This window comes from Vipera ursinii (genome assembly GCF_947247035.1).
Source record: "Vipera ursinii genome assembly, chromosome: 2".
NCBI classification, from domain to species: Eukaryota; Metazoa; Chordata; class Lepidosauria; order Squamata; family Viperidae; genus Vipera; species Vipera ursinii.
The window spans coordinates 121755300-121783272 of record NC_139513.1 but is presented as its reverse complement, the minus strand read 5'-3'; the positions used below and the strand labels follow the sequence as shown (position 1 = coordinate 121783272).

Sequence of the window (27973 nt, the reverse complement as noted above, 5' to 3'; positions counted from 1 at the left end):
GTGTGGGAACTCAAGGACATTGTCTGATAAGCTTTTGGCAGGCTGAGAAGCCAGAGAGAAAAGCCCACATTTTGTGCTAATTGGGGAATGTGATTTATGACAGCTTTTGTGGGGTGGGAATTGCAACTTGTTACTTTGTATTTGGGGGAGAGAATCTCAGTCTTGGGTTCAACTATGTAAGTGCCGATACTTTGTTTCCTGAATAAAATGTTCTTTGAGGAAGAAATTCTTGCCTTGAAGTTCTTTTAATTGGTGATTTCATCTATTGGAACCATGACATTAACCCAAGACTGAGATTCCCGCCCCCCATGACACAGCCTTCTCATCCTGGTTCCTAAGGATTTGGGATTATTTCTTCTCATGGGCAGTTCATTCCTTCTCCTCTTTATGATTACCCAGCCCTTCTTGCCTTCTTGCCTGTTCCCAAGAACCAGTCCTTTGCTGTTTGGGAAAGGGCTGGCAATTTCCTTTGGGCATTGCTTCCGCTCCCCCCCCGCCCCCCCCACCAGTGAGAGAATGGAGAGAAGGGCCCTTGAAACTTCCTAGGCCAAAAGACCCACTAACTTCCTATTATCCACTTTTACACTTTACACTTTTGGTACAGATATTGTAGCACATACCCTCTTGGTTGTTTGGAAGGAACTCAACAATCCCAAGTCAGCTGAAATGAGAATAAGAACCAAATACGGGTGGCCTCACAGCAGAACCAGTGGATGAAACCTATTGCTTTTATTTCCTTCTGCTACATCTGATGGAAAAAAAAACTAAGCAAGGACGTTTACCTGCCAAGTTACTCAGATACTAATGTTTACCTGCAGAATTGCTTAGGTATTCTTCTGGTCTCAACATCCAGCTCAAGAATCGAAATAAAACCCCAGGTTCATTCCATCTCTGAAAATCTTACTGTTTATTGAATACACTGCATGGTAATGTCTAAGAAGAACTAACTCTGAGGTTCCAACACTAATTCATAGACTTAAACAATAATTTTCCCAGCCAAACTCCCAATGTTTTAGGTAGTCCATATAAACAAGTTCACTTTGTTATGGGAACTGTGCTTCAAATCCACACCTGTTCTGGTATCCTTGAAAAGGTTTCAGGCTCTCACAGAATTCAGCGGAATTGTAGAAGTTTCATTTCTCAATCTAACCCACTTAAAAGTAACACCTCCCCTGCTTAATCTAAAGGCAAGTTGAAACACAGAGGCACATAGCTGCCAAACTTTCATCCTTGACAGCTGGATTTACTGTAAATAATCCATGTGCTTGAATGAATCCTGGGGCTATTGGCAAGATTGTCCTAAGGGAGGAGCAAATCCAGGGGATTCTGAAAGTGTTGAACTATAAAGCGTATCACACAAACCAACGGATGGCTTGGCTGGGGAATGATGGATGCTGTAGTCTAGGAGGACAGTTTTTAGATACTTTGGCTTAACACAGAAGTAATTGAAGGTGGCTCTGGAGTGCCATTCCACTTAGTTAAAAGGATGGGATTTATTGTATTGCATCTTTGCAGTAATGTATGTGATGCCAAAGGGTTGTGGTCTTCTACTTGAGGAGCTGGAACAGAAGGAAGGCCTCTGATGGAGAAGATTCTAAATCCTTCTTCTTCAGTTCATGTAAGGAGAAATTCTCAGGAGTGGCTTGATTGTCTTCTTTTCATATATTACCATAGATAGGTTGATCATTTAAGGTAGAAAATCTGAAGGAAGCATAATTAACTCTTTCTGTGTTTTGAGGAATCTAGGAAGTTAACATATAGCACATGTTACTAGTTACTAGAGTGATCAAAAATATTTGAAAAGGAGGGGGGAAATATGCATATTCGTGGTTTGCCAACAGGTTTTTCCTTAACTATGGCTGAGCAAATTAGGACCAAGGGGCTAGGGTTTACATATCACTTAAATCATACTTGGTAGATTCATACAACTCATAATGTCATCAATTATGCAACTATACTTCAGATTAATAGGTTGCATAAATCCAGTCATACACATATTCTGTAAGTTTTTAACTTTTAATGGTTTCACTTTGATAGACAGAGAGGGCAGTTCTTCCAGAATCGGGAGTCTTTTTCCAATTGCAAATTCAGAAGTCATGACTCTAAGCCCCCAACTCCATTACCCTACCATTATATTTGTACATATTCAAGGAAGTTACTTCAGATGAAATCCTAGCAACAGTGGGAACTTTTTCTCAGAGAATGCCTCCATGCAAGGCCTTTTCACAGTTTTAATCTCTAGGTCATTTGCAATGTTCAAATCCATTTATTTTTGTCTCAAGAACAGTGAACTTCAAACCACAGTAAAATAGTTATCTACTATTGAAATGTTGTGGTCTACGGAGCTTTTGAACTATCTATTTCCCCAATGGCAAGGTAACTATCTCACAATATCTCCTGGCTTCAGGTCTTTCAAGTAAATTTGGAATTTTGAAAAGATGTTATGGGCAGTCTCCAAAATAGCTGCCATAATTGGTGTTGATATTGCCAGTCAGAAAGGCCCATCTACCAGGAAATCTTCAGCATAACTATACCATATTTTTCTGAGTAGGTGAGCCCAAGTCCAAATAAAGCACTAAGTGAGGAATTTGAAGGAAAAATGGTGCCCAGGGGCTCTATGCTGGAGATTCAGATGATGAACAGGAAAGCAGGGAATGGTCATAACTGCCCAGCTCTGTTAAAACTACATTCAATTTACATAATTTGCATATCTGAATTGTCAGAACTTATTAGTAGTCAGGGGTCATGATGGCTCACTGATTAAAGATGCTGAGCATGTCAGCAAGTTTGAAACCAGTGTGCCATGCAATGAGGTGAGCTCCTGTTCTTGCCCTAGCTCCTGTCCACCTAGCTGTCTATGGAGAGTCTCAGTCATCCAGGTCATGGTTGTCCCACAGGGGCTTTTTTCACAGGGCAACTGGACTGTCTTGTTTTTCTTTGTGGACGTTTCGCTTCTCAACCAAGAAGCTTCTTCAGCTCTGAATGGATAGTGGGGAATGGAATGATTTATACTCCTTGCAGACAGCTGGTCATTTGCATTCTTTTACCAAGTCGTTGAGGCCACTCCTCAGGGTCATCTGAGTAATGTAAATGTGTGTGGAGCCCTCTTGGAACTGCTGAAAGGACTGTGTTGTAGACTGGAGATAGATGATGTCATATCCCTCCCTCTCTGTTGAGAGCGGGCTCTCAGATAGATGATACAACATATCTATCTCCAGTCTACAATACAACCCTTTCAGCAATTCCAAGAAGGCTCCACACACATTTGCACTACTCAGGTGAACCCGAGGATACAGATAAACCTCCAAGTGGCTTCAATGACTCTCTAAAAGAATGCAAATGACCAGCTGTCTGCAAGGAATATAAATCATTCCATTCCCCACTATCCAGTCAGAGCTGAAGAAGCTTCTTGGATGAGGAGTGAAACGTCTTCAAAGAAAAACAAGAAAGTCCAGTTGCCTCTTGAAAAAGCACCTTGGGGATGTCCACCTAGCAGTTCGAAAGCATGCAAATGTGAGTAGATAAATAGGTACCACTTTGGTGGGAAGGTATCAGCATTCCAAGTGTCTTTGGAATATAGTCATGCTGGCCACATGACCACTGAAAGTGTCTTCGGACAATGATGGGTCCCTCAACCAAGAAATGGAGATGAGCACTGCCCCTTAGAGTCGGACATTACTGGACAAGGGAAACCTTTACCTATTAGTATCACCCTAGAAAATATAGGCATGCCAGCCAATTGTGGTGCAGAGATTTTCTTTTAAGAAGCTTTCCACCGGGGAGCTTTTTGGAACCTCCACAGAAGGAAAGGCATGGGGAACATCTTTCAATTGAGCTTCCTATTAATGTAACACTGGGAAATTCCAAAAGTAGGACAATACCGTTGGACACAACTTTAAGGAGATCCAGGATTATGGAATTAATTGCCCATAATATTTTATCTACTTTTGCGATTGGTCAAAGGAAGGTTGTCCTTTTGATTTTCCATATGTCTTTCAAACAGTGTAAACTTTTTAAAGACCTGCAACAATTAAAACTGATTTTGCATTCCATATATAGGTGTGACTTTTGAGAGGCCCATTGTCAGACTATGAGTTGGAATTAGTTGCAAGTGGTTGTTGGAAAGTTTCCCAGGCTTCTTTTCCTGGACGAATTCACCAATACCTTTGGTTTTGTTTATTTGAAAATAATAATAAATCAAAGCTAATTTCTTACTGATGTACCAAATAAATATATTGATCTTTACAATAAACACAATTGCAAATGTAACAGATAAGAAGAATTAAAAGTATTAACAAAGCTGAATAATGAAAAGCACCTGAGACTTAGAAGCAAAAGCCCGAGTTGGTATCACAGTTGTATATGTCACTTCTGTGCCATCTGTGGCTTGATCAGATGAAGGAGAAACCTAAATTAAAGGAAAACATGGTGCTATTTAATTTGGTTTGCCTGGTATTTCTCTTACCTTCACAGTACACCAGTTGGAACATCATTATGCTGACATTACTTTCTCTGGCTATACAGTATAACAGAATAATATCACAATCATATCATAATAAATGCTGTTCCATTTGTCCTGCATTTATATTAATTGTGTTTGTTCTGTAATGTATTCTCTTTTGGTGAGACAGGCTACCAACCTGTAGCACATCTTGAATACAATTGCCTTTGTTCCATAGAATTAAATGGCATTACTTCCATAGGTATTGAGATTATGTAAACTATTGATTTTGGTGATAGCCTTTAAGAAAGGAGATACAAGTGGCCAATCAGAAGCATCCTCCAAAGGAATTCAAATGCCAGTGGTAGGGATGTCTGTTTCTTTGATAAGCCTGAATTCTTAATCATAGAAAAGCTTCTAAGATCAACTGCACCAAATTTTGATTCACTGTAGGAAATCAATGGCTGAATGGGTAGAAGTATTGAGTTTTGTAGATGAAATAGCATCTCATTTCCACATAGGATATGGGGAAATAAGAATTCAGGATACCCATGAAGAAATGAAAAAGAACCAATACATAATACACAGGCCACTATGAAAGGAAGGCGTTTTCTTTAGGATGCTATTAAGTTGTATGATTCTTAAATAATGTACGTCTTTTTATTTTGAACTGACAGCCTTGAGAATTGTTTCTCTCTTCAATGATTTCTTTTAAGTCTGATAGTCAAACAGTTTTACCCGTTTACTGATCTTCAATTAGAAATTGAGACCCAAGGCTGTAAATAGTTCTTTATGACTCAGAAGTGAATCCAGGATTCAGGATTCATGAACTTGTCTTTTCTTGTTTTGTAACTGTGCCCTGACACTCAGGTTTGTGATTCTGAAAATCTGTTTAGGAAAGGCCTTGTCATCTTGGAATATGACCCAAAGGCCTAGTGACCTCCTTCATTAGAAGAATTTAAGTTCCTAGACATCTACCTCTTCCATCATCTTGGGAGTAAATTGAATTATTCTTCAATTTACTTTTTATTTATTCTTCACAAGCCTTCCAGATGTATTTAGCCCAAAATGCCCACACTTATCTGCCAATATCACCATGCCACTGAGAATTCTGGGAGCTTGAGTTCCAGAAAATTGAAATGCATTCATTTGGGAAATGCTGGGTTAGATGATACCTCAGTCCTTTCCAACCCTATTATTTGATGAAATATTTCAGACATGGTTTCTGGCATCATTGATCCAGCTGTATACACTGGATAAGATGGACTGTCTTACATCAATGTTCTGAATTGGGCCATGACTTTAAAAAGTGATTCTCCATAAATATGTTCCAGGTCAACTCCTATCCTCTTATTAAAGTCAATGCGCCTAGATGTATGCCTGCAAATTTTGGGAAATTGCTTACCATAGATGGAAGGAGATCCTTAGAGCATTTGGTACCTGAAAAAAAAACAATAAAATAGCATTAGGGCATTGCTGTACCATTGCAGCAGCTTTGGAAAAAAAAATAAATGTTAGTTGTATGGTTATCATTTCCTTCCTTTGCCCAAGTGAATTTTTATGATCTAACCAACTTTTTAAAAAATTAGGTTTTTCTCTCAGGAAATTTTATCAGATTATGGAGTTAGGCAGCTGTTACTCAGATTCCTGGTTTTTCTATAACTAGAAGTAGGGATCAGAAAAACAACTCCTTTTTCATTCATTTAAATTCATACAGTGATGCAAAGGATTTTAAAGGTAAATATTGTTGAGAAACCAGAGCTCCTTTATTGGGACTTATAGACAAGGAACTAGAAAAGGTTCATAGCAGATTGATTTTGTATATGGTAATGGCAGCAAAATTGTTGTATGCTCAGTGATGAAAGAACAGTGAAATTTCCCACAGTGGCGGAAAGGATAGTGAAAATGTCAGAATTTGCTGAGATGGTAAAGCTGACCGAGAAACAAGAACAAAAACTTTTCTAAAAGTCTGAAAACCTTCAATATATCAATATATCCTTATATTGATACAAGAAGGAGACCAATTTAAGATAAAAACATATGAGCAGTTGAAAGATAAGGTTGATGATTGGTTTCAATATTACCAAATGAATGAAGTGTATAAAATGGATAAAAAAGAGGTTTTCAAATAGAGAAATCCAAATTGGAAACGTTACTGTTAGATACAAAATTAAAGAACCTTTCCAAGATGTATAATTTATTGCTGGAGTGGCACACAGAAGATGAACAAGTGAAATCAGTGATGATCGATTGGGCTAATGATGTGGGGCACAACATTATGATGGACGACTGGGAGAGGATGTGGAAAAAGGGTATTAAGTTTACAGCATGCAATGTTTTGAAAGAAAATATGATGAAGATGATGTATAGGTGGTATTTAACACCGGTTAAGCTTGCAAAAATTTATCATACATATGATAACAAATGCTGGAAATGTAAAGCTGTAGAAGGAACCTTTTACCACATTTGGTGGACTTGCCCCATAGTAAAAGACTTCTGGGAAAAGATTTATAATGAATTAAAGAAAGTTTTGAAAAATACATTTATTAAGAAACCAGAAGCCATCTTATTGGGTATAGTCGGAAAAGAAATTCCCCAAAAAGATGTTACTTTCTTTCTGTATGCCACAACAGCGGCGAGAATTTTGATAGCCAAGAATTGGAAGACACAAAAAATACCAACGGTGGTAGACTGGCAGATGAAAATGATGGATTATATGGAACTCGCTGAGCTGACAGGGAGAGTCCGTGACCAAGGAGAAGAGTCGGTGGAAGAAGACTGGAAAAAATTCAAGGACTATTTGAAGAAATATCGTTATATCAACTAGTTTGAAATGGACTTGGAAGTGTTTATAAGTTGTAGTTTTAGAGTTTAATGTTTAATATTAAGGACAATATGAAATGATGATTGTTAAATGATAAGAAATTAAATATAGATAGATATTAAATACGATTTAAAATTATGAAATAGAAATTGCTAATGATGATTAATGAAGAAACGTAGATAGGGGGGACTCGAGGAAGTCACCCGAAAATGATTAGAAAGATTAGGAATAATGGAAGCTAAGTATTTTTGTTGTATTTTTGTTGATTGTATTGTTTATGTTATGTCTTGTGTTTTTTTTATATGTATATATATATTTTTGTTTAAATATATGTTTATATAAAAGCAATAAAAATTTATATATATATATATATATAAAAATAAAAGTCTGGAAACCTTATATGGACTTTTTGCTGAAAACAAACAAAAATGATATGATAATTTATGGATTCAAAGATGTGGGTGGCAAGGCGTCGCCGGAGACAGCCATTTCCAGGCTGTCAGCCCTGCGGCTTCGTAGAATCGCCGAAAACAGCGCTGATCAGCTGTTTTGGCGGCTCAGAAGCCCCCTCCTCGGGAGAAGAGGAGGGGGCGAGTAACCAGATAGGGGTAGAGCTCTCTGGGGCCGCCAGAACTTAAAGTTTTGGTGGCTGAAGGATTGAGCCCCCCCGAAGCCTGGGTTTGCTCTGGGCTGTGCGGCGTTTCTGCTCCGGGCTTTTAGGAGCAGAACAGGGCATTCTCAACCATCCCTGCCAGCAGGAAAGAACTTGGGAGAACGAGGATGCAGGCAGAGCGACACAGGAGATTCAGGTGAAAGTGGACTTTTGATCTTTAGCTCAATGGACTTTGCAGACTTTGAAAGTGAAAGTGCGTAGCAGGCAATAGTGGGTAAAAATGGCAGCTAAATCTTCTAAAGTTCGTAGAAGCGCGGGGGCTTCCCCGGTGCAGCAGTCTTCGTTGCAAGCTTTATTGCCCCCTGCACCTGCACCTACGCCAGCCTTGACAGTTAAAGATTTGCAGAATGTGATGCAAGAAGCTTTGGAAAAGCAATCGCAGCAATTAGCTGAGATTATAGATGAAAAGCTGGATGAGAAGTTAACAGAAAAACTAGCTGAGGTTATGGATGAAAAGCTGGATGAGAAGTTAACAGAAATAAGGGCGGACATTTTGCTTGCATTTCAAGGCATGGCTATATGTATCGAGCGTTTGGATGAAAGAGTGGAAGATCTCAGTTAAAATAATATCAGATTAGATGCAAAAATGTCAGAGACTGAGAATGTGGTGGATAAAATTGACAGTGACTTGATCTTGGTGCAGTATCATGAGATGGATTTGCTGTGAGGATCAGAGGCTTAAAAGAGAATCCTAAAGAAAATTTGAAGGAAATAGTCTCTGAGGCTCTGGAAGGGGTGCTGGGGCGGCCAGCAGATGGAATTGTGGAAGACATAGATAAAATTTTCCGTGTCAATTCATGGATTGCAAGACAAAGGAAACTACCCAGAGATGTGGTGGTTTATTTTACAAAGAGAGCAATTAGAAATGAGATCATTCAAGCCTCTTACAACACTAAATTTGTAATTGCTGAGCAAGAAGTCCTGGTTTTAAAAGAGGTCCCTCCAAGAATTTTAAGGAGAAGAAAGGAGTTTGCTTTTTTAGCACAAGAGCTCAGGCGATGTGATATTAAGTTCAGATGGGAGATACCAGTGGGTATGGTGGTGATGCATGAAGGCACGAGACATCGTCTTACTACAATGATGCAGGCACGTGATTTTTATAGTAATGTTTTAAAAGCAACCCCCATACCACTTTTGGAATCTACAAAGAAGAATGGTGAGGGAGAGCCTCAAGGTGCTGAAGGAACAACGCAGACAGATGAGAAAGCTACAGGAGTGGATCAAATTTCAGTATCATCGGAAGAAGCTAGAGACCAGAGGATGACGCGTGCTGCTTTGAGACGAATGAGACGAGAGCAAGAACAAGACCAGCAGAAAGTCATGGAACCTCCAAAGCATACCTATAGCGAAGCTGTGGGAGGGGCGCGACCTAAGAATGTAAAGGGGATTCTGGAAGAAGCTCTCCAAAAGCTTCGGGTCACTAAGGATGGCGACTAAGCTTCTAACTTGGAATGTTAATGGCTTAAATTCACCACAGAAGAGAAAGAAAATCTTTCAATATTAAAAACAATTTAAGATTGATGTTATTTGCTTACAAGAAACACATATTAGAGTCACGGACCAAAAGTACTTATTAAATTCAAGACTGGGTACACAATTTATTGCCTCTGCAATGAATAAGAAGAATGGAGTGGTTGTTTATATTAAGAATACTTTGACAGCGGAGTTAATTGAAGCAGATAAACAAGGAAGATACATTATAATAGATTTGTTAATAGAAGGCAAAAAAACGCTTCTGGTTGGATTATATGCTCCTAATCAACAACAAGCAGACTTTTATAGCTTACTACACAGCAAGATTACTCAGTTGGATTATAAATCTTTTATTTTTATGGGAGACTGGAATGGTGTCTTGGATGTACAAATGGACAAGAGTTGTTCTTTTAGAAGTACTCCAAGTCATGCTAAATTGCCTAAATCCTTTTTTGATATGAAGGATGATTTGGAGCTGCGAGATATTTGGAGAGAAAGGAATTTGCAAGAAAAGGATTATACTTTTTTCTGATAGACATCAATCTTTTTCTAGGATTGACTTTATATTAATTACCAATGTTTTTTTTCTAGGATTAAGAAGATAAAGATCTGTCCAAGAACTATGTCTGACCATAGTCCAGTCTGGCTAGAGATTGATAAGGATAATAGAGATAGGCGCTCCTGGCGTCTAAATGAGAACCTGTTTAGAAATCAGGAAAATGTGGAAGAATGTAAAAAACAGATGAAGGTTTTTTTTGAAACCAATATGAATAAGGGTACTTCTGTGGAAATGGTTTGGGACGCTAGTAAAGCTTACATGAGAGGTGTGTTAATATATTTGAATCACAAATATAGACGTAATCTGGAATTTAGGAGGAAAGAATTAGAGAATGAAATTAGGGAAAAAGAAAAGGCCTTAATTTTGAATCCATCAGATGTGAAAATTAAAGAGGTTATTAATTTATTAAGGGGACAGTCTGATAAGTTGATGGCTGATCAGGTGGCAACTAATCTACGGTTTGCTAGACATAATACTTTTTGTAATGCCAAAAAACCAGGTAGATGGTTAGCTTATTTGTTAAGGAAGAAGCAAAGGGCTTCTAATATAGATAAAATAGAACACAAGGGTAAGGTAGTGTATCAACAGAACCTTATTAAGGAAACTTTTGTTGATTCTTATTCTAAATTATATGCTAGAGATAAGATTAACGAAGCAGATATTGATGTATATCTGAGGAACACCAGTATTCCGGTTCTTACACAAGAACAAAAGGAAGAGATGAATCAATTGATAACTGAGGAAGAAATTCTTTTAGCAATTAAACAATTGAAAGTGGGCAAAGCGCCAGGGACGGATGGGTTGACCGCTGTGTATTATAAAAATTTACAGTTTGAGATGATAAAGCCATTAAGGGAATTATTTCAGACAATTCAAATGGGAAGAGGGGTGCCTCCGTCTTGGAAAACTGCTTTTATTTCTTTGATTCCGAAGGAAGATCAGGATGTCACTCAAGCAAGAAATTATAGACCAATATCACTTTTGAATACGGACTACAAGATATTTGCTAAGGTTTTAGCTAACAGATTAATGAGGGTACTGCAACAGGTAATTCATGGTGACCAAACTGGGTTTATAAGTGGTAGACAAATGAAAAATAACGTGAGGCATATAGTTGATTTGTTGGAATTTCTGGAAAGAAACAACCAGATCCCTGCAGCGCTGATTTTTTTGGATGCTGAAAAAGCGTTTGATCAATTGGATTGGCAATTCTTGATGAAAGTATTAGATAAAATGAATTTTGGGGATAAATTTCTACAACCAATTAGGGCATTATATCAAAAGCAAACAGCCCGTATAATAGTAAATAACAGTCTGACCGAAGTATGTAATATTGAAAAGGGCACAAGGCAGGGGTGTCCGTTATCACCTCTATTATTTGTTTTAACATTGGAGATATTATTGATTAAAATACGGGATTCAGAAAAAATTAAGGGAATTCAAATAAGAGATCAGGATTATAGATTGAGGGCGTTTGCAGACGATCTGGTTGTTACGGTGACCCAGCCAGAAAATTCTGTTGTAGAGTTGATGGAGATAATAATGCAATATGGGAAAGTTTCTGGATTCAAGGTTAATATACAAAAAACTAAAATGCTGTCTAAGAATATGACAGTATCACAAAAGGCTGTTTTAGAAGGGTTAACTGGATTTGAAATTGTCAAAAGGGTTAAATATTTGGGGGTATATTTGTCACCCTCAAATGCAAAGTTATATAAAAATAATTATGAAAAGCTATGGGGAAAAGTTCAAAAAGAATTGGATAGCTGGAAAAAATTACAATTGTCTTTATTGGGAAGAATTGCAGCAGTGAAAATGAATGTTTTGCCGAAATTTCTATTTTTATTTCAAATGATACCTATTCTTAAAAAGGATTCAAACTTGGAGGAATAGCAAAAGGGTATTAATAAATTTGTTTGGGCAGGGAAAAGGCCAGGAGTCAAATTTAAGATCATGCAGGATACGCGTGAGAGAGGTGGTCTCAAAATGCCCAACTTTAAATTATACTATGAAGCTGCTGCTTTGTCAGCGATATGTGATTGGATTAATTTAACACAAGGAAGATTATTAAATCTTGAAGGTCATGATTTGTTATTTGGCTGGCATGCATATCTATTGTATGATAAGAAGGTGTATAATGTGTTTAAAGTGCATATTTTAAGACATGCTCTGTTGTGAGTTTGGAAAAAGTATAGACACAAGTTAAATTATAAGATACCTCTATGGGCAATACCAAAACACACAATAGAAAACATAAATGTTGGGTTTAAACATGATGTGACTACATATAAGGAAATTTTAAGTTTGGAAAGGAATGTATGGCATTTGAAGCCGTATAATCTCTTACGAGGAGAAAAGATTGTTCAAACCTGGTTTCAGTATGGGCAACTACAGGCCAGGTGGAAAGAAGATCAGAAAATTGGTTTCTCAATGACTGATGAAAATTTGGTAAAGCAAATTAGAAATCAGGGTCAAGCATATATCAAACGGATATATCTTGCACTGATAGAAATTGATTCAGAGATAGAACTTGTTAAAGATTGTATGATAAAGTGGGCTCAGAATTTTCAAGAAGTTATTACAATGGATACTTGGGAAAAGATTTGGGTGAGAAATGTAAAATTTACGCAAGCTCAAAATTTAAGAGAGAATTTTTATAAAATGTTTTATAGATGGCATTTAGATCCCAACAAATTAGCAAGTATGTATCCGAGCTACCAGCCTAAATGTTGGAGGTGTGGTGGTGAAGATGCAACGTATTTTCATATATGGTGGACCTGTAAAAAGGTTAAAGCTTTTTGGATCAAAATTTGGTGGAATATGCAGAAGATATTTAAGAGAAGGATAAAGTTTTGTCCGCAATTCTTTTTACTGGGTATTATTACTGATACTACTGTTGTGGGCACTAAGTGGGCACTGAGCCTTGGTGGCGCAGTGGGCTAATGCCTCCTTAAGTAACAGCAGCTGCCTGCAATTAGTGCAGGTTCAAGTCCCACCAGGCTCAAGGTTGACTCAGCCTTCCATCCTTCCGAGGTAGGTAAAATGAGGACCCAGATTGTTGGGGGCAATAAGCTGACTTTGTAATAATGCCGCTGGGGCCCCCCCAAAAGCCCTAATAAGCAGGCATATACATAGAATGAAGGCTACTGCTAAGCTTGTAAGCCGCCCTGAGTCTTCGGAGAAGGGCGGGATATAAATGGAATTAAAATAAATAAAATAAATAAATAAGTTGATGTTGAATTTAATTACGGCAGCAAGACTTTTAGTAGGGCAATATTGGAAGAAGGAAGAACTGCTGACTATAGAAGAATGGACTCTAAAAGTTTCTAACCTGGTGGAAATGGCAAAGATCTCAGCGTATTTGAAAGACCATTCGCAACAGAGATATATTGTGGAGTGGAAAAAATGGATTGATTACATCCAGAATAAATATGGGACTAAAAAGTTTCATTTAGCATTTGAATAAGTATTGATGTGATATTTATATTGCTTGTAGTCATTTTATAAGAGTTAAAGTGCGATAGACTTAATAACTTATTGTCGTTAGCATATGGTAGATTATGATTGTTTTTACTTTTATACCTTGTATTTAGCTCTGGGAAGTCGGGGAGGGGGGAAGGGGAGGGAGGGAGGGTTGGGGTGGGTTGGGAAGGGGTGGGTGGGTTGGGAGGGGTTTTGTTTTGTTAAAGATAAAATGTACTGAAAAACTTTTCAATAAAAAAAAGATGTGGATTAAATGAGGGATTTGTCTAACATCTAAGAAGAAGGGATGATAAGATTATAATTATCTATTGAAGAAAAGATAATTATAGCCATTGTATTTAATAGCTTATGTATCTTCTTGCACTTTTTTCTTTCTTTCCTTTATTTTTTTAAAGATAAGTCTTTATGCATAATTCTTAATAATGTATTTTTTTTTAAAAAAATATGTCTCCCTCCCCAGACACCAAAAATGGTTCACTCCTGACTGTAGGAATGAACCAGTCAAAATTCAAAAGTTTTGGGCAAATGCCTCACCTTTTTTCTTCTGTAGCTTCCACATCAACAGAGTAATTCCACCTAAAATTAGCATCAGTACCCCAAGAACCGCTGGTAGCAGGATTATGAGATCGGGGTCACTGCTGGGACAGATATTAGGAAATTTGTGAGACTGCTGGACTATATTCCCTTTGGGTTGTTTGCCACATAGCTCTGGGCATTATTCAAGTGAATAAACTAGATTCATTCAAACTGGATGGCTCTGGACGCTTCTACCTCTGAGTAATCCTCCATGGAAGGATTAAATTGAGACTTTCTACAGACGAAGTCTCTAGAGAAATGTTCATTTTGTCCCTACTTCCATTGTTATAGCAAGAGTTAATCTCTTGGTGCGAAAAATCCATATAGGCTTTATTTCCAATCCTTTTAACAACCAGTTTTTCTTCCCCTGCAGATGGCCTCCATATAGAGGGCCAATCTAAAATATGGGTGGTGGTGGGGAATGTATTCACCAATGTTGAAATACAGTAGTTTCATTATGAAAAAGTCCATATCTACTACTTGGTGCTACATCACCATTTTTTGCACAGGCTGGATCTAGTCACAGACCACAAATCTTAAACATGTTGGAAACGACAACCAGAACCATTTTCTGAGGGCAGACATAAATATCTGCTTTTATTAACCTCCCCCCCACCAATTGCAAAACTGAAATCTGTTTTCCTGCCACAGTTTAAAAATACCCCGTTCCTCTTACGCTGCTTTGAGTTCTTCATTTTGGTTCCACTAACCCTGGAAACTCACAGGGGCAGAAATTTATTTATTTATTTTATTTATTATTGGGACTTATATGCCACCCTATCTCCCGAAGGACTCAGGGCGGCTAACAACAATAACATACAATAAATACAGAAGTTAAGATAAAATTAAAATTAAAGGTCTCTGTACAATAAATTAAAATTAAAATTAAAATAAATTAAAAATTAGAGTTAAAAAATTAAAAACATAATTAAAATCCCTGTCAGTCCAGGTCAGCCAGGTGGAAAAGGATTGTTTTGAGGCCGCGGCGAAAGGACTGAAGATCTTGGGCCACCGGAAGCTCATGGGGGAGCTGGTTCCACAGGGCTGGCGCTCCCACAGAGAAGGCCCTCCCCCTGGGGGTCGCCAGCCGACATTGTCTAGCTGACGGTACCCTGAGGAGGCCTTCTCTGTGTGAGCGTACTGGGCAATGGGAATTCGCTCCCGGCAGCAGATGGTCTGCAAGTATCCCGGGCCTAAGCCATGTAGGGCTTTAAAGGTAAGTACCAGCACCTTAAATCTCACCCGGAGGGCAACCGGTAACCAATGCAGCTCACGCAGGAGGGGTGTAATATGGGAGTATCGGGGTGCTCCCATCACTACCCGTGCAGCCGCACTCTGCACCAGCTGAAGCCTCTGGGTGGTCTTTAAGGGCAGCCCCATGTAGAGAGCATTGCAGTAATCTATACGGAAGGTAACGAGTGCGTGGGTGACTGTGCGTAGGGCATCTCGGTCCAGAAAGGGGTGCAACTGGCATACCAGGCGAATCTGAGCAAATGCCCCCCTAGCCATGACTCCAATATGATCTTCAAAACTGAGTCGTGAATCCAGGAGGATGCCTAGATTGCGTGCTCTATCAACGGGAGGTAACATCTCTCCTCCTATAACCAAAGATGGAACCTCTTGGACTAAATGAGATGCCGGTACGTAAAGCCACTCAGTCTTGGCCGGGTTGAGCCGGAGCCTGTTCTTTCCCATCCAAATCTGTACCGCTTTCAGGCAACGGGACATCACATCGAGGGCGTCACTGGGTTGGTTCGGGGTGGAGATGAAAAGCTGGGTATCATCAGCATATTGATGATACCTCACCCTGAAGCCACGGATGATCTCACCCAGTGGCTTCATATAGATGTTGAACAGGAGAGGCGAGAGTACCGACCCCTGAGGCACCCCACAACTAAGGGGCCTAGGGGTTGACCTCTGCCCCCCTGCCAACACCATCTGCGAATGGCCCGAGAGGTAGGAGGAGAACCACCGCAGAATGGTGCCTCCCACTCCCAACCCCTCAAGACGATGCAGCAAGATACCGTGGTCAATGGTACCGAAAGCCCCTGAGAGATCTAATAGGACCAGGAAAGAGGAATAACCCTATCTCGGGCCTGCCAGAGATCATTCACCAGTGCAACCAATGCTGTCTCCGTGCTATACCTGGGCCTGAAACCCGATTGGTATGGATCCAGATACTCTGTTTCCTCCAGAACCAAAGGGAGCTGCCATGCCACCACGCTCTCAACGACCTTCGCAAGAAAGCGAAGGTTGGAGACAGGACGGAAGTTATTTAAAATAGCTGGGTCCAATGCAGGTTTCTTAAGGAGGGGCCTTACCACCGCCTCTTTCAAGGCGGCAGGGAAGTACCCTTCACTTAGTGAGGCATTGATAACTGCTAGGATCCAGCCTCGTGTAACCTCCCGAGAGGCATAGACCAGCCAGGAGGGACACGGGTCCAACAAACATGTGGCGGCATTTAATTTCCCCATGATCCTGTCCACTTCATCCGGAGTCACAGGATCAAACTCTTCCCAAATGTTCTCGGCCAAACTCATCGTTTTCCTCTCGTCAGATACTGCCCAGTCAGAGTCCAGACCAGCCTGAATCTGAGCAATTTTGTCCACCAGATATTTACTAATTTCCTCAGCCCGTCCTCGTAAGGGGTCCTCTCCCATCCCTTGATTTAAAAGGGAGCGGACCACCCTAAACAGGGCGGCCGGGCGGTTATCTGCGGACGCAATGAGGGTGGTGAAGTAAGCGTGCTTTGCCACCTCCATTGCCACAAGATAAGATCTAGAAAAGGATCTTAACTGTGTTTGGTCAGACTCTGACCGACTGGTTCTCCAAATGCTCTCTAGGCCCCTTCTCTGGCGTTTCATCTCCCGCAGGTCCTTGGAGAACCAAGGAGCGAGCCGGGACCTGCGCCGGGTCAGAGGCCGCAAAGGCACAACGCGGTCAAGAGCCTCCGAGGCAGCCTGTTGCCGGGCATTAACTAAGGACTCGACCGGGCTGTGGGAGAGGGAGGTAGGAATCAATCCAAGCGCCATCTGGAACTTATCTGGGTCCATCAGGCGCCTGGGGTGGAACCATCTGGTTGGTTCCGCCTCCTGACAGCGGGGGGTGACATGACGGAGGCCCAACAGCAGGAGATAATGGTCTGTCCATGAAAGGGGTTGAGATGTTGGAGTAACCCCCCCAGACCATTAAGCCACTGCCCAGAGATAAAAATAAGATCAGGTGTGTTTCCCCCTTCGTGTGTTGGGTCCTGAATAATTTGGGTCAGGTCCATGGCCATCATGGAAGCCATGAACTCTCGGGCCACCTCCGATGTACCGCCCAGGGAAGGCAGATTAAAATCTCCCAGAACCATAAGTCTGGGAAATTCAACCGCCAATCCCGAGAGGGCGTCCAGTAGCCTGGGCAGAGTCGTTGCTACGCAGCTTGGAGAGAGGTATGCAAGTAGCAGGCCCAACTGACCACCAGGACCCCACCTTAAGAGGAGGGACTCACATCCGTAATGAGCAATAGCTTGATCTCTAAAAGCTTTTCCACCTTTGCTAAGATCATGCAGTAGCTAAAAGCTTTTTACTTTAGTGTAAGAAGTTGCCAGGATGAAACCCCAGAGAATTTTTTTAATTACTATTTTTCCCCCATTTAATAGCTAGCTACCTTTCTCTAGCTAACAGTGAAAGATTGCACCATTCCCTCAATCTCCAGAGAAAAGAGAGACTGGTGCAACCTTTCACATCCTTTCTTCTTTTAGAAAAAACCCCTCAGCTAGCTGTGAAAAACTAGTTAGCCAGCTGAAGGAATGGAATTAGCGTGTGTATGTTTATATTATATGTTCTTGCTGGGTTTGAAAACACCAGCATCTTACTAGCCAAAAACCTTAACCCCAGAGCTATTTTAGCAGCTTTGGGGAAAAAAAGTAGACTTTTAGAAATGCTTAAGAGTGGAAATTTATTGGTTTATTATTTATATCCCAACTTTATTATTTCTATAAATCTCAAGGAGGTGAACATACCCAACACATTTTCTTCCTCCTATTTTTCCCACAACAACAAACATGTGAGGTGGACTGGTCTGAGAGAAAAAGTGACTGCTCCCAGTCACCCAGCTGGCTTTCATGGCTAAGGTGGGACTTGAACTCATGGTCTCTTGCTTGCTTATTTGGTGTCTTAGACCAAATTAACTCTAAAACGGCCAACTAAGAATGCATCTTCAATTTTGAAGAGAGTTATTATACTTGCATTTATGTGTATTAACTTTGTGCATATATTTTTTGCATATAAAGTAACATTGTGTATTTAATTTAACTGTACTTTGTTTAGATACATTTTTTACAGATAGAGGTGACCACTTGTAGCTCAGGGTTGAAATGGGGGGATCCTTGATGCTCTCCAAGTTTGGTTGTTTTCTTGCAGATGTTTCATTACCCAAACTTCATCAGTTTGGGTAATGAAACATCTGCAAGAAAACAACCAACCTCAGAGACCACCAAGGATCCTACTTTTTCTACAGGTCTGTATGCTACATACATAGCAAAGTATACATGATCAGCATGATCTGCCCACCAGAAGCAGAGTGACTGGCCACTGCTTTCTTGGAACAGAAAGTGGGGAGGGTACAAGAGAAGGGGAATTATCCAATGGCAGATGAGAGCCACCTGCTGTCTGGGCTAAATATTTTGCCAGCTGTTGGGAAAGTGCATCAGTCCACATGCATTTTTAAAAGCAAGCTTAAAGTTAATTTGCCATCTGCATAGGATAGGGGCATCTGAAATGGTAAGTAAGTAAATATGCCCTTAGATTAGGCTTTCCTAATTTCCGTCCTGTTTTTGAGGAAATATAGACAGAGTCCAGGGAAAAGGCAAAGTACCAATTAATTGTACATTGTTGTAGTATATCCATCTTTCCCTTGTTTTATTGTATAGTTTTCACTGTTCATTTGTATTTATTTTGGTGTTTGTAGTTTTAGGGAAGGTGTGTACTTTAAGATTACACTCTAAGGAGTTGTGATGATAAAAAATTTAAGATCCCCCGCCTTTTATCCTTAAGTTCTGACAACTCCTGTCACTTATTCTATGCAGATCTAAACGTACCTCTTTGGACTTGTAGTTTCAGTAGGGAAGTTTGAGATGGTAGAAAGATATCCAGTTGTTGTAATAGGTGGCAGTTCTAAAAAAGAAATTAAAATAAGTACCAACCCATAATTTTCTAACCTATGCTTGCATGGTCTTGAAATTATACCAACAATGTATACAGATGATGATGGACCTGTCACCGTTGGAAAAACTTCCAAGCTTCAGCAGTAAAAGGTAACTTTTCCCTGGGAGGTTATTCTCCATTCAAATGGACTACAAGTATTAAGTGAACACAGAAGACAAATGTAAAGATTGATGATGTGTCAAAACTGTGATATATCAGGAGGAACTACTGATGCATGAGGGAGGTGGAAGGGAACAATCTGACAACGAAACGTTCAACAGACTTGACCCCTTCTGCTTGGCTCCTGGAAATACAGATATGGAATGATGGAACTTATGATATTTGTTTGCAATAATTCCCCCCTCCCCCCCGATCTAAGTAGTTTGTGTACTTTGGCAGAGGGTAGTCATTCTTCCAACTTTGGAAATAACTCCATGAAGGAGGTTAAATAAATCTGCAAATATAAAGAGCAAATATAAATATCAGCATGCTAAGAGGTCAGTAGTTTGTGTTTTCATGAAAAGGCATATTTTTATAGTGTTATACCAAGTATATTGGCAAACAGGGAACTGAACCAATTTCCTTCCCTTATTAAAATGCTTTGCTTCATCCTCCAATTTTTAACCACACTTTGGCTCTTAAACGTTTAGGACTCCCTTCTACTTTCAAAAATTATGGAGGACAGCAAAAGAGGGGTTTTTTGTATGGGTTATGTTTATCAATATTTACAGAAATAAAAAGTAAAATTAATGCATTTGCTGCCATTACCGCTTCTCAGAAAAGTTTGATGGGATTTTAATATTGTATTATTTTTCAAGATTGGCTGGCAAATTATTTTGATTTTGCACAGCCCTGAGAGGGTCTTGGGGAAATCCCCAAGGGTGCTGGGACCAGACTTTGAGAAAAACCAGCTTACATAAACTCAGGATGACAGCTATAAATTCCTGAGCTGCCTCTGCTACTGTGCCCAGGGAAGGAAGATTAACGTCCCTTAGCACCATAAGCCCAGGGAATCCTATTGCCAGTTCAGCCACAGCACCAAAGCAGCTTGAGCAGGAAGCCATTATGTGGCAGGAAGACTTGATGGAATGGCAGCCAACCCATCTGATTCTTAGTACCAAACCATGAATAGGTCTCACATTTGATTATGTGCAAGGTAGCATCCCTAAGCAGGTATCAGAGCCAGGCCTTGATCCAATGGAAAGCAACAGCCTCAAATGATTAGTGCATCAGTATCAACAGCACAGAGGTTGAGCCGTCTGTTGAACTGAAGACAATATGTAAAGCTGCATGCATTGGATAAGATCACCCCTGCACCCATCAGTTTTGGTGTGGAAGATGTGGTACATGTCTACCCACAGGTTCTACCTGTGCAAGGCACATAATTTTTTTTCCAAATCTTTCAATACGTCTAGTTAGTAGGTTACTACTGCATTAATAAACAAATAAGCAAACAAATAGAACAGTGAAAGAATATAGCCCCAGAATCTCAATTATTCTGAGGCTGGGAACATGCCACCCCTGAAGGACTCCAGTTTACTACTGGTGCTTTACACTGGCAACAATCAACTCTCTCCCTCTGTTCTTGCTGCCAGCAAGTTCCATGATGGAAATCAACATTCACATCAGTCAGATTTCAGAGTGACAAGAGCTTTTTTTTCTGCAGGAATGCTGCTGGACACAAGAGAGTTGGTCTATATTACTCTTAATCCACCACTTGGCACTGCATGCCATTGGAAAAAGTGACTAATATTTATTTTATTTTATTTTATTTTATTAGATTTATATACCGCCCTTTCCCGAAGGACTCAGAGTGGTTTACAGGGTATTTATAAACCAAACCAATACAAAATACAAAAGTTAAAAAACAATTTAAAAAGATTAAATTATCCCTAAAAATAAAAACCCCAGTTAAAAATTCTCAGCCTGGGCCGGAGAGCTCAAAGAGCCAGGACTTCAGGTCCCGGCGGAATGAACGAAGGTTGGGGGCAGTCCTAAGCTCTACGGGCAGCTGGTTTCAGAGGGCAGGTGCACCCACAGAGAAGGCCCTCCCCCTGGGTGTTATCCGCCGGCAATCTCTTACCGGTGGCACCCTGAGAAGACCCTCCCTGTGAGAGCGCACTGGACGAAAGGAACTTGATGCCAGCAGCAGGTGTTCCCTCAGATATCCCGGACCCATGCCATTTAGGGCTTTATAGGTCATCACCAGCACCTTGAATCTCACCCGGAGGGCAACCGGAAGCCAATGCAGCTCACGGAGAAGAGGTGTTACATGGGAGTATCGGGAGGCCCCCATCACATATCAAGTGTGTGTTCAAATATTTCTCCTTTCTCAACCAAGGATAATTCTGCATGGCAGATTTAAACTGCTCATCTCCCATGCTGAAACCAACTGGAAGTTTCATTTTAAGAAAGCATTACTGGATTTCAAGCTTTGGTAAAAAGGACGGGCAGGCTGTTCTGTCTGGATGGCAGTGATCACAGCCCCCAATGGGCAGAGTCTCCTGCTTCTTTATCCACAACCTATCTGTGCTGGGAACAAAGCCCTGTTGCCTTCTTTTCCACAAGTGGATCTTTAAGGATATGTTCTTTCCATTGGCGCTCCTTTCATATGAACCTCCACCCATGAACTGCCTGTTATAATGACATCTTGACATCTGGTGCATAAGCAAAAAGCTTCAGGACACCTGAGGAGGATGTTGCTTCATCAGAAAATGAACGTTTCTAGTGGGGCTAGAAGGGGAAAGAGAAAGAAAGAAAGAAAGAAAGAAAGAAAGAAAGAAAGAAAGAAAGAAAGAAAGAAGAGAAAAAAAGAAAGAAAGAAAGAAAAAGAAAGAAAGAGAGAGAGAGAGAGAGAGAGAGGAAGGAAAGAAGGAAGGAAGGAAGGAAGGAAGGAAGGAAGGAAGGAAGGAAGGAAGGAAGGAAGGAAGGAAGGAAGGAAGGAAGGTCCAACATTTCATTTGCTCTGTGAAATTCACTGGTGGAAAAAAGAAAAACGGTCATGGGAAAAGAAATCCCTAAAACTAATGCAGCACTCTTTCAGGAGATGTATCTGAAAGAGTTATAGTGAGTTAGTTAATGCAAGGCTTCCACAGTATCTCTCAGCATCTGGACTGGGCTGCCTTTCTTGAGATGAATATTCAATTTATTTCCCTCCCCCTCCACCCAACTTTCCCATAATCTTTTACAGGCTTTCATCTTCCTACAGTGCTTGATAAAATAGACTCACCTATGGTTACTGTAATATTTACTTTCCAACTGAAATCAGACAAGCTTCTTTCTATGGCGCACCAATAAATGTCCGCATCTTCCTCTGAGATGTTCTCTATTCTCACTGTGAATTCAAATTGCGTTTGATTGTCCTGGATGACAATTCTGCCAACCCTCTTTTCTTTCTCAGTCCCGTCCGTCATAACAACGCGTTTGCAGGACCACCAGTCAGAGCCTTGGCACCAGTACTTATTGTAGTTGTAATAACCTTTTTCATACTGACACTTTACAAACAGCGTCTTGCCAAGGGAAGCCTCCAGCACTGAAGGGCCTCCAACGATAGTTGTCAAACCTGAAAAAGAGGAGCATCCAATCTCAGGCAGCCATTCAAGCCATTACCTTCTTTGCAGGGTGAAAAAAGTGGTTTTGCCATAAAAGGAACGAACAACAAAAAAGAAGAGAAGTGTTCTAAAGATTTCCATCCCACAGAAACATTAGTTTCACTCTGTGGAGTCTTGACTTCCTCTGATGAAGAGATGACATGCAGATCCATTCTCTGTTAATAAAACAACTGATTGATAAATATATTTGAAAACTAAAAATCAAAAGGTGTTTGTTTGGTACATGGAGATCATGTGAATTAGCAAAATAAATTTAAAAATTTAGTATTCTCTCTCTCTCTCTGTGTATACAATCAAAATGAAACTAACATCAGCCTGAGTTCCTCCTCAGCTCCTTAGCATAACCGTAAGAAAGAGATAAATACAGTATTTTCATTCTAGTTTATAATTCACCATAGTCTGAAATCAAATTCACTATCATTTTCACTATAATTTGATAAATTAAGCCAGATTCATGAACTATACTTTGATCTTGACCTTCGCTTGTTTCGAGGAAACCATAATTAAAATTAGCCATGGATTTTTGGATGTCAAATCAAGCTGGGTTTAATTAAAAAAATAGATGTTCAGAACTTTTCCTTGTGGTTTTATCGAAGAAGGTAGGAGGGCATCTAAGCATATTCAACCCAAGGCTAAACGTCTCGCAGAACATAGGACTTAATGTGAAATTAGCAATACAATTGCAGATTGTATTTTTGCAAAAGACACACACACCCCCTATCAGTCAGAGAGAAGCAGACTAATCCCTGGAGCTCTTTTCTATTATTTCTTTGAAATCTGACGGTCATGCTGAACTGCCAAAGTGGAGGGCATTCCGCTAAAATCAGTGGCAAAGCAGTTTTGACAGCTATTTCATGGGCTATTTTTAATATAAACATGCAGGACTGCTTCATTTAGGTTTGGGAAAATTGGGAGTCTTCAGCTTGAGGTTTTGATAGGTTGAGTCAAACCCATTGAGACTTGGAGGCTGAAAAAAGAAGGAAACAAAACCAGTTTGTAGAATTTAGTATAGGATATAATAGTATATAAAAGGATATTTAGCATAGGATATAGCCATCTTTGAAGTTTAATTCAGGCTAGTGTATCAGGGAAGAGATAAATTGCCATTTTTTTTTTTACAGAGGGAAATTGCCATTGCGAGAGATAATTTGCATGTTATCCCAATGGGCTTTTGGGACAGTGAGTACAATCTGAGAGTAGTTTTAGCATTCTTCCCACCAGGCCAGGAGACAACACAAGAATCAATAAAGGAGAATATTTGTAGCTCAGGGTTGAAAGGAGTGGTCCTTGGTGCTTTCTGAACCTGGTTGTTTTCTTGCAGACGTTTCATCAACCAAACTAGGCAACATCATCAGAGCTAGTTCTAAAACTGTTACTGATGATTAGCACTAACGATGTTACCTACTTTGGATATTGAAACATCTGCAAGAAAACAACCAAGCTCAGAGAGCACCAGAGACTCCTCACAGCAAAGGATACCAGCATCATCCTGCCTGCTGTATACAGTTGGGATTTTCTCAGCTTGGTGACCAGGCCAGTGACTGATCCTATCCTGATCATTTCCCATTAAAGGAGGTGGGGAGAGGACTTTTAAGGTACAGGGATTGGTGGATTTCTCTGTCAGTGGGACAAAACTTCCATCAGTCACTTTCCTAAGTAAGCTGGGCCTAGCAACATAAAGGGACATTTTTCCATGTTTGATGAAAAACCTAAAATTTTTTGGATACAAATACATTAATTTGGAAGATTTTAAAGGATAAAGTATTACTGAAACCAGAGACTTTTCTTTTGGAACTAATGGACAGCAACCAGAAAAAAGTCATGGAACTTTGCTTTTATATATGATAACTGCAGTGAGACTATTATATGCTCAAAAGCGGAAAGATGTGACATTACTCACAATGGAGGAATGGCTGGTGAAGATAATGAGATGGAGGTTGCACTAATTAACTTCTTTGACTAGTGAATATATACATATGCATATATACATATTTGAGATATGTTTCAAATGACTTTCAAACCAAAAGCCCAGCTATATCTATATCTATAAATGTATCCGTTTCTGTATCTGTATTCGTATCTATCTATATTTATATCTATATATCTACAGATATATAGATATATCGATAGATATATATAGTATAGAAATACATATATATATATATATGCATATACATCTATATGATTGAAACCTCTTATAAACTTTTTTCATGAAAGAAAAAAGTGCATTCATGATTTGTGTTTTTAATTATTAGAAAAAACTGGAGAACAGAAAAAATGATCTCTTTTCCTTGATAATCTTACTCTTGGTTAATACTGTAATTGTGCTTATATTTGGTTCAGAAGTAATTTCTTCTTTCTATTTATTGTTCTCTGTCCTCTTCGATATTTCTTTTCTCTTTCTTTTTCTCCCTTTTTTAGTTTGGGTTAGTCTTTATGTTCTTTGTAAATTTTAATAAAAATAAAATAATAAAAATATATGTGCTAAAGTAAGCTGGGCCTGGGAGAGGAACTGTATTTTGACTCTGGGTCTAGGACAACTCGCTGCCACTGCATCGCCACAACCAGCTTGCCACCATTGGCTCACCACCAACGGCTCTGTGCTGCCCAGTCTCCACCACTGCCTTTCTGCCACTGGCTTGTCCTGGCTGGCTCGACACCAACAGGTCGCCCAAAAAGAAAACCTCTCACCTGCAGAATTTGGCTTGGTGACATAATGGTACAGCTATCTCACCTGTAATGAATTGTCCCATGGGGTAAGTTGCCTGGGGTGAGTCATCTTGCAGCGAGTTGCTCAGGGTAAGTTGCCTGGGGTGAGCCAGCCAGGACGAGCTGGCTGGGATGAGCTGGCAGCAGCAGGCCAGCAGGAACAACCCAGTGGTGGAAAGCCAGGGTGACCCAGTGGTGACCAATTGTCCCATTCCATTTAACTTTAGAGGGACAGGATTATCCATCTCTCTGAACCATTAAACATAATCACCTCTATCTGTTTTAATCAGAAGTTTCTGAATGTCATTTCCCAAGCAAAATTGCTTCTCCCTACACACTATTCCCCCTTCATGGATTACTGCCTTGTCGTGGCGAAGGGGCTTGCGTAATTCAATGAAGCTATGAGCTATGCCATGCAGGGCCACCCAAGATGGACAGGTCATAGCAGAGTGTTCTGACAAAACGTGATCCACTGGAGAAGGAAATGGCAACCCACTCCACTATCTTTGCCATGAAAAACCTATGGACAGTACCAAAAGGCAAAACGATACGATGCTGGAAGATGACCCTCTCTGGTCGAAAGGTGTCCAAATGGACTCCAGAAGATGGTAGAGGACAGGAAGGCCTGGAGGAACTTTGTCCATAGGGTCATGATGGGTCGGCCATGACTTCGCAGCTAACAACAACACTATTCACCTTCTTATAAGATGTAACAGACACTGTTGCTTAAAACGATGCTTTAAAATCCCAGATCAATCATAAAGAAACAACATCAGCTATTCAAATTCTTCATTTCAATCACCCAGATGTTTCAGTTTCTTATGCTTTTTCCCTAAAATAACTGAGCTACAACTGCTTGTGATCTGATATAATCAAAACTATATTACTTCTTGGAAAGAGCTGCCAATAAGAAATAAAACAAAATGTTTCTCCTGAAATGAAGTGTTTCTAACATCTGTCTGTTATATCTCCACACTTAATAACTGTTTACTGACATTGCTGCTGGTACATTATGGAAGGAAAATTTTTTTCCCATTGTTCTACAGAAATGAAATATTTTCGGGTGGAATTTTACACCACTCAGTACTGTTACAAAAAGTATAATAAATAAATGCAAGCTATGGAACCAATGCAAAAAAAAAATAGTTAACTCAAATCTTCAATTAACTCAATAATAGTAACTGTGAGAGGGTCTTAGAGTCCTAGTGGACAATCACGTGAATATGAGTCAGCAGGGTGATGTACTGTAGTTACCCAAAAGCCAAAGCAGACCTAGGCTGCATTAACAGAGGAAGAGAATCAAGATCACATGAAGTATTCATACCACTTTATAATGCCTTCTACACTTGGAACATTGTATCTCGTTTTGGTCACCACAATATAAAAAAGATGTTGAGACTCTAGAAAGAATGCAGCAACAAAAAACAAACCAAAGAAACAAATTAAGAGGCTGAAGACTAAAACATATGAAGAACAGTTGTAGGAATTGGGTATGTCTAGTTTCTTGAAGAGAAGGATGAGGGGGGACATGATAGCAGTGTTCCAATATCTAAGGAGCTGCCACAAAGAAGAGGGAGTCAACCTATTCTCCAAAGCACCTGAAGGACAAGAAGCAATGGATGGAAACTAATCAAGGAGAGAACCAACCTGGAAAAAAGATAAATTTCCTGACAGTTAGAACAATTAATCAGTGGAAGGACTTGCCTTCAGAAGTTGTGGGTGCTCCAACACTGGAGGTTTTTAAGAAGAGATTGGCCAGCCATTAACTGCAATGATATAGAGTCTCCTGCTTGAACAGGGGGCTGGACTAAAAGACCTCCAAGGTCCCTTCCAACTCTGTTATTTTGTTATTCTTTAGACTAGAGAACTCTCGCTTGTCACAGCTTGCTGCAGTTACCACTATTAACTCATAAGACCCCTCCCATTTATGGCTTTGATGCCTCAGAATTCCAGGAATTTGCTGGGAGACATGGATCCAACTATCTCTTGCTGCTATGATCCCTTAGTGCAGGGGTAGGCAACCTTGGCTGTTTTATGACTCGTGGACTTCAACTCCCAGAATTCCTGAGCCAGCATAGCTGACTCAGGAATTCTAGGATTTGAAGTCCACGAGTCATAAAAGAGCCAAGGTTGCCTGCCCCTGCCTTAGTGTAAACTAATATAAATCTCTCACCTTTTAAGAAGAGATCGAAAAGGAGGAACAGTCCCACAGTCAGGTACTGCTGTAGCATGCTGTCCTTCACTGCGCACTCGCATTCTCCTTTAACTTTTCTACCTTTTGGTTTGACTGTCATCAAAGATCTTCTCGGAAAGGCAACTTTCCCCTGTCATTAGCATAGCACACTCTTGAATGCAAATTGTATCACCATTACTTCTGCTTTTCCCACCCAGTTATGAGGATTCTACTTGCTCATGATGAAGAAAGAGGAAGC

At 40.0% G+C, this 27973-nt stretch overlaps 1 protein-coding gene across 1 annotated transcript; it reads right to left on the bottom strand.

The window, feature by feature from the left end:
- Window positions 1-899: 899 nt before the first annotated feature.
- CD300LF (CD300 molecule like family member f) lies at window positions 900-27973 on the bottom strand. Its single transcript, XM_083353147.1, has 7 exons — window positions 27715-27973; window positions 22451-22783; window positions 19116-19191; window positions 13988-14091; window positions 5847-5881; window positions 4319-4408; window positions 900-1742 (listed from the first exon to the last, which is right to left on the bottom strand). The coding sequence occupies exons 1-7, from the start codon at window positions 27833-27835 to the stop codon at window positions 1659-1661; spliced, it is 843 nt and encodes a 280-aa protein (XP_083209273.1). The 5' UTR covers window positions 27836-27973; the 3' UTR covers window positions 900-1658.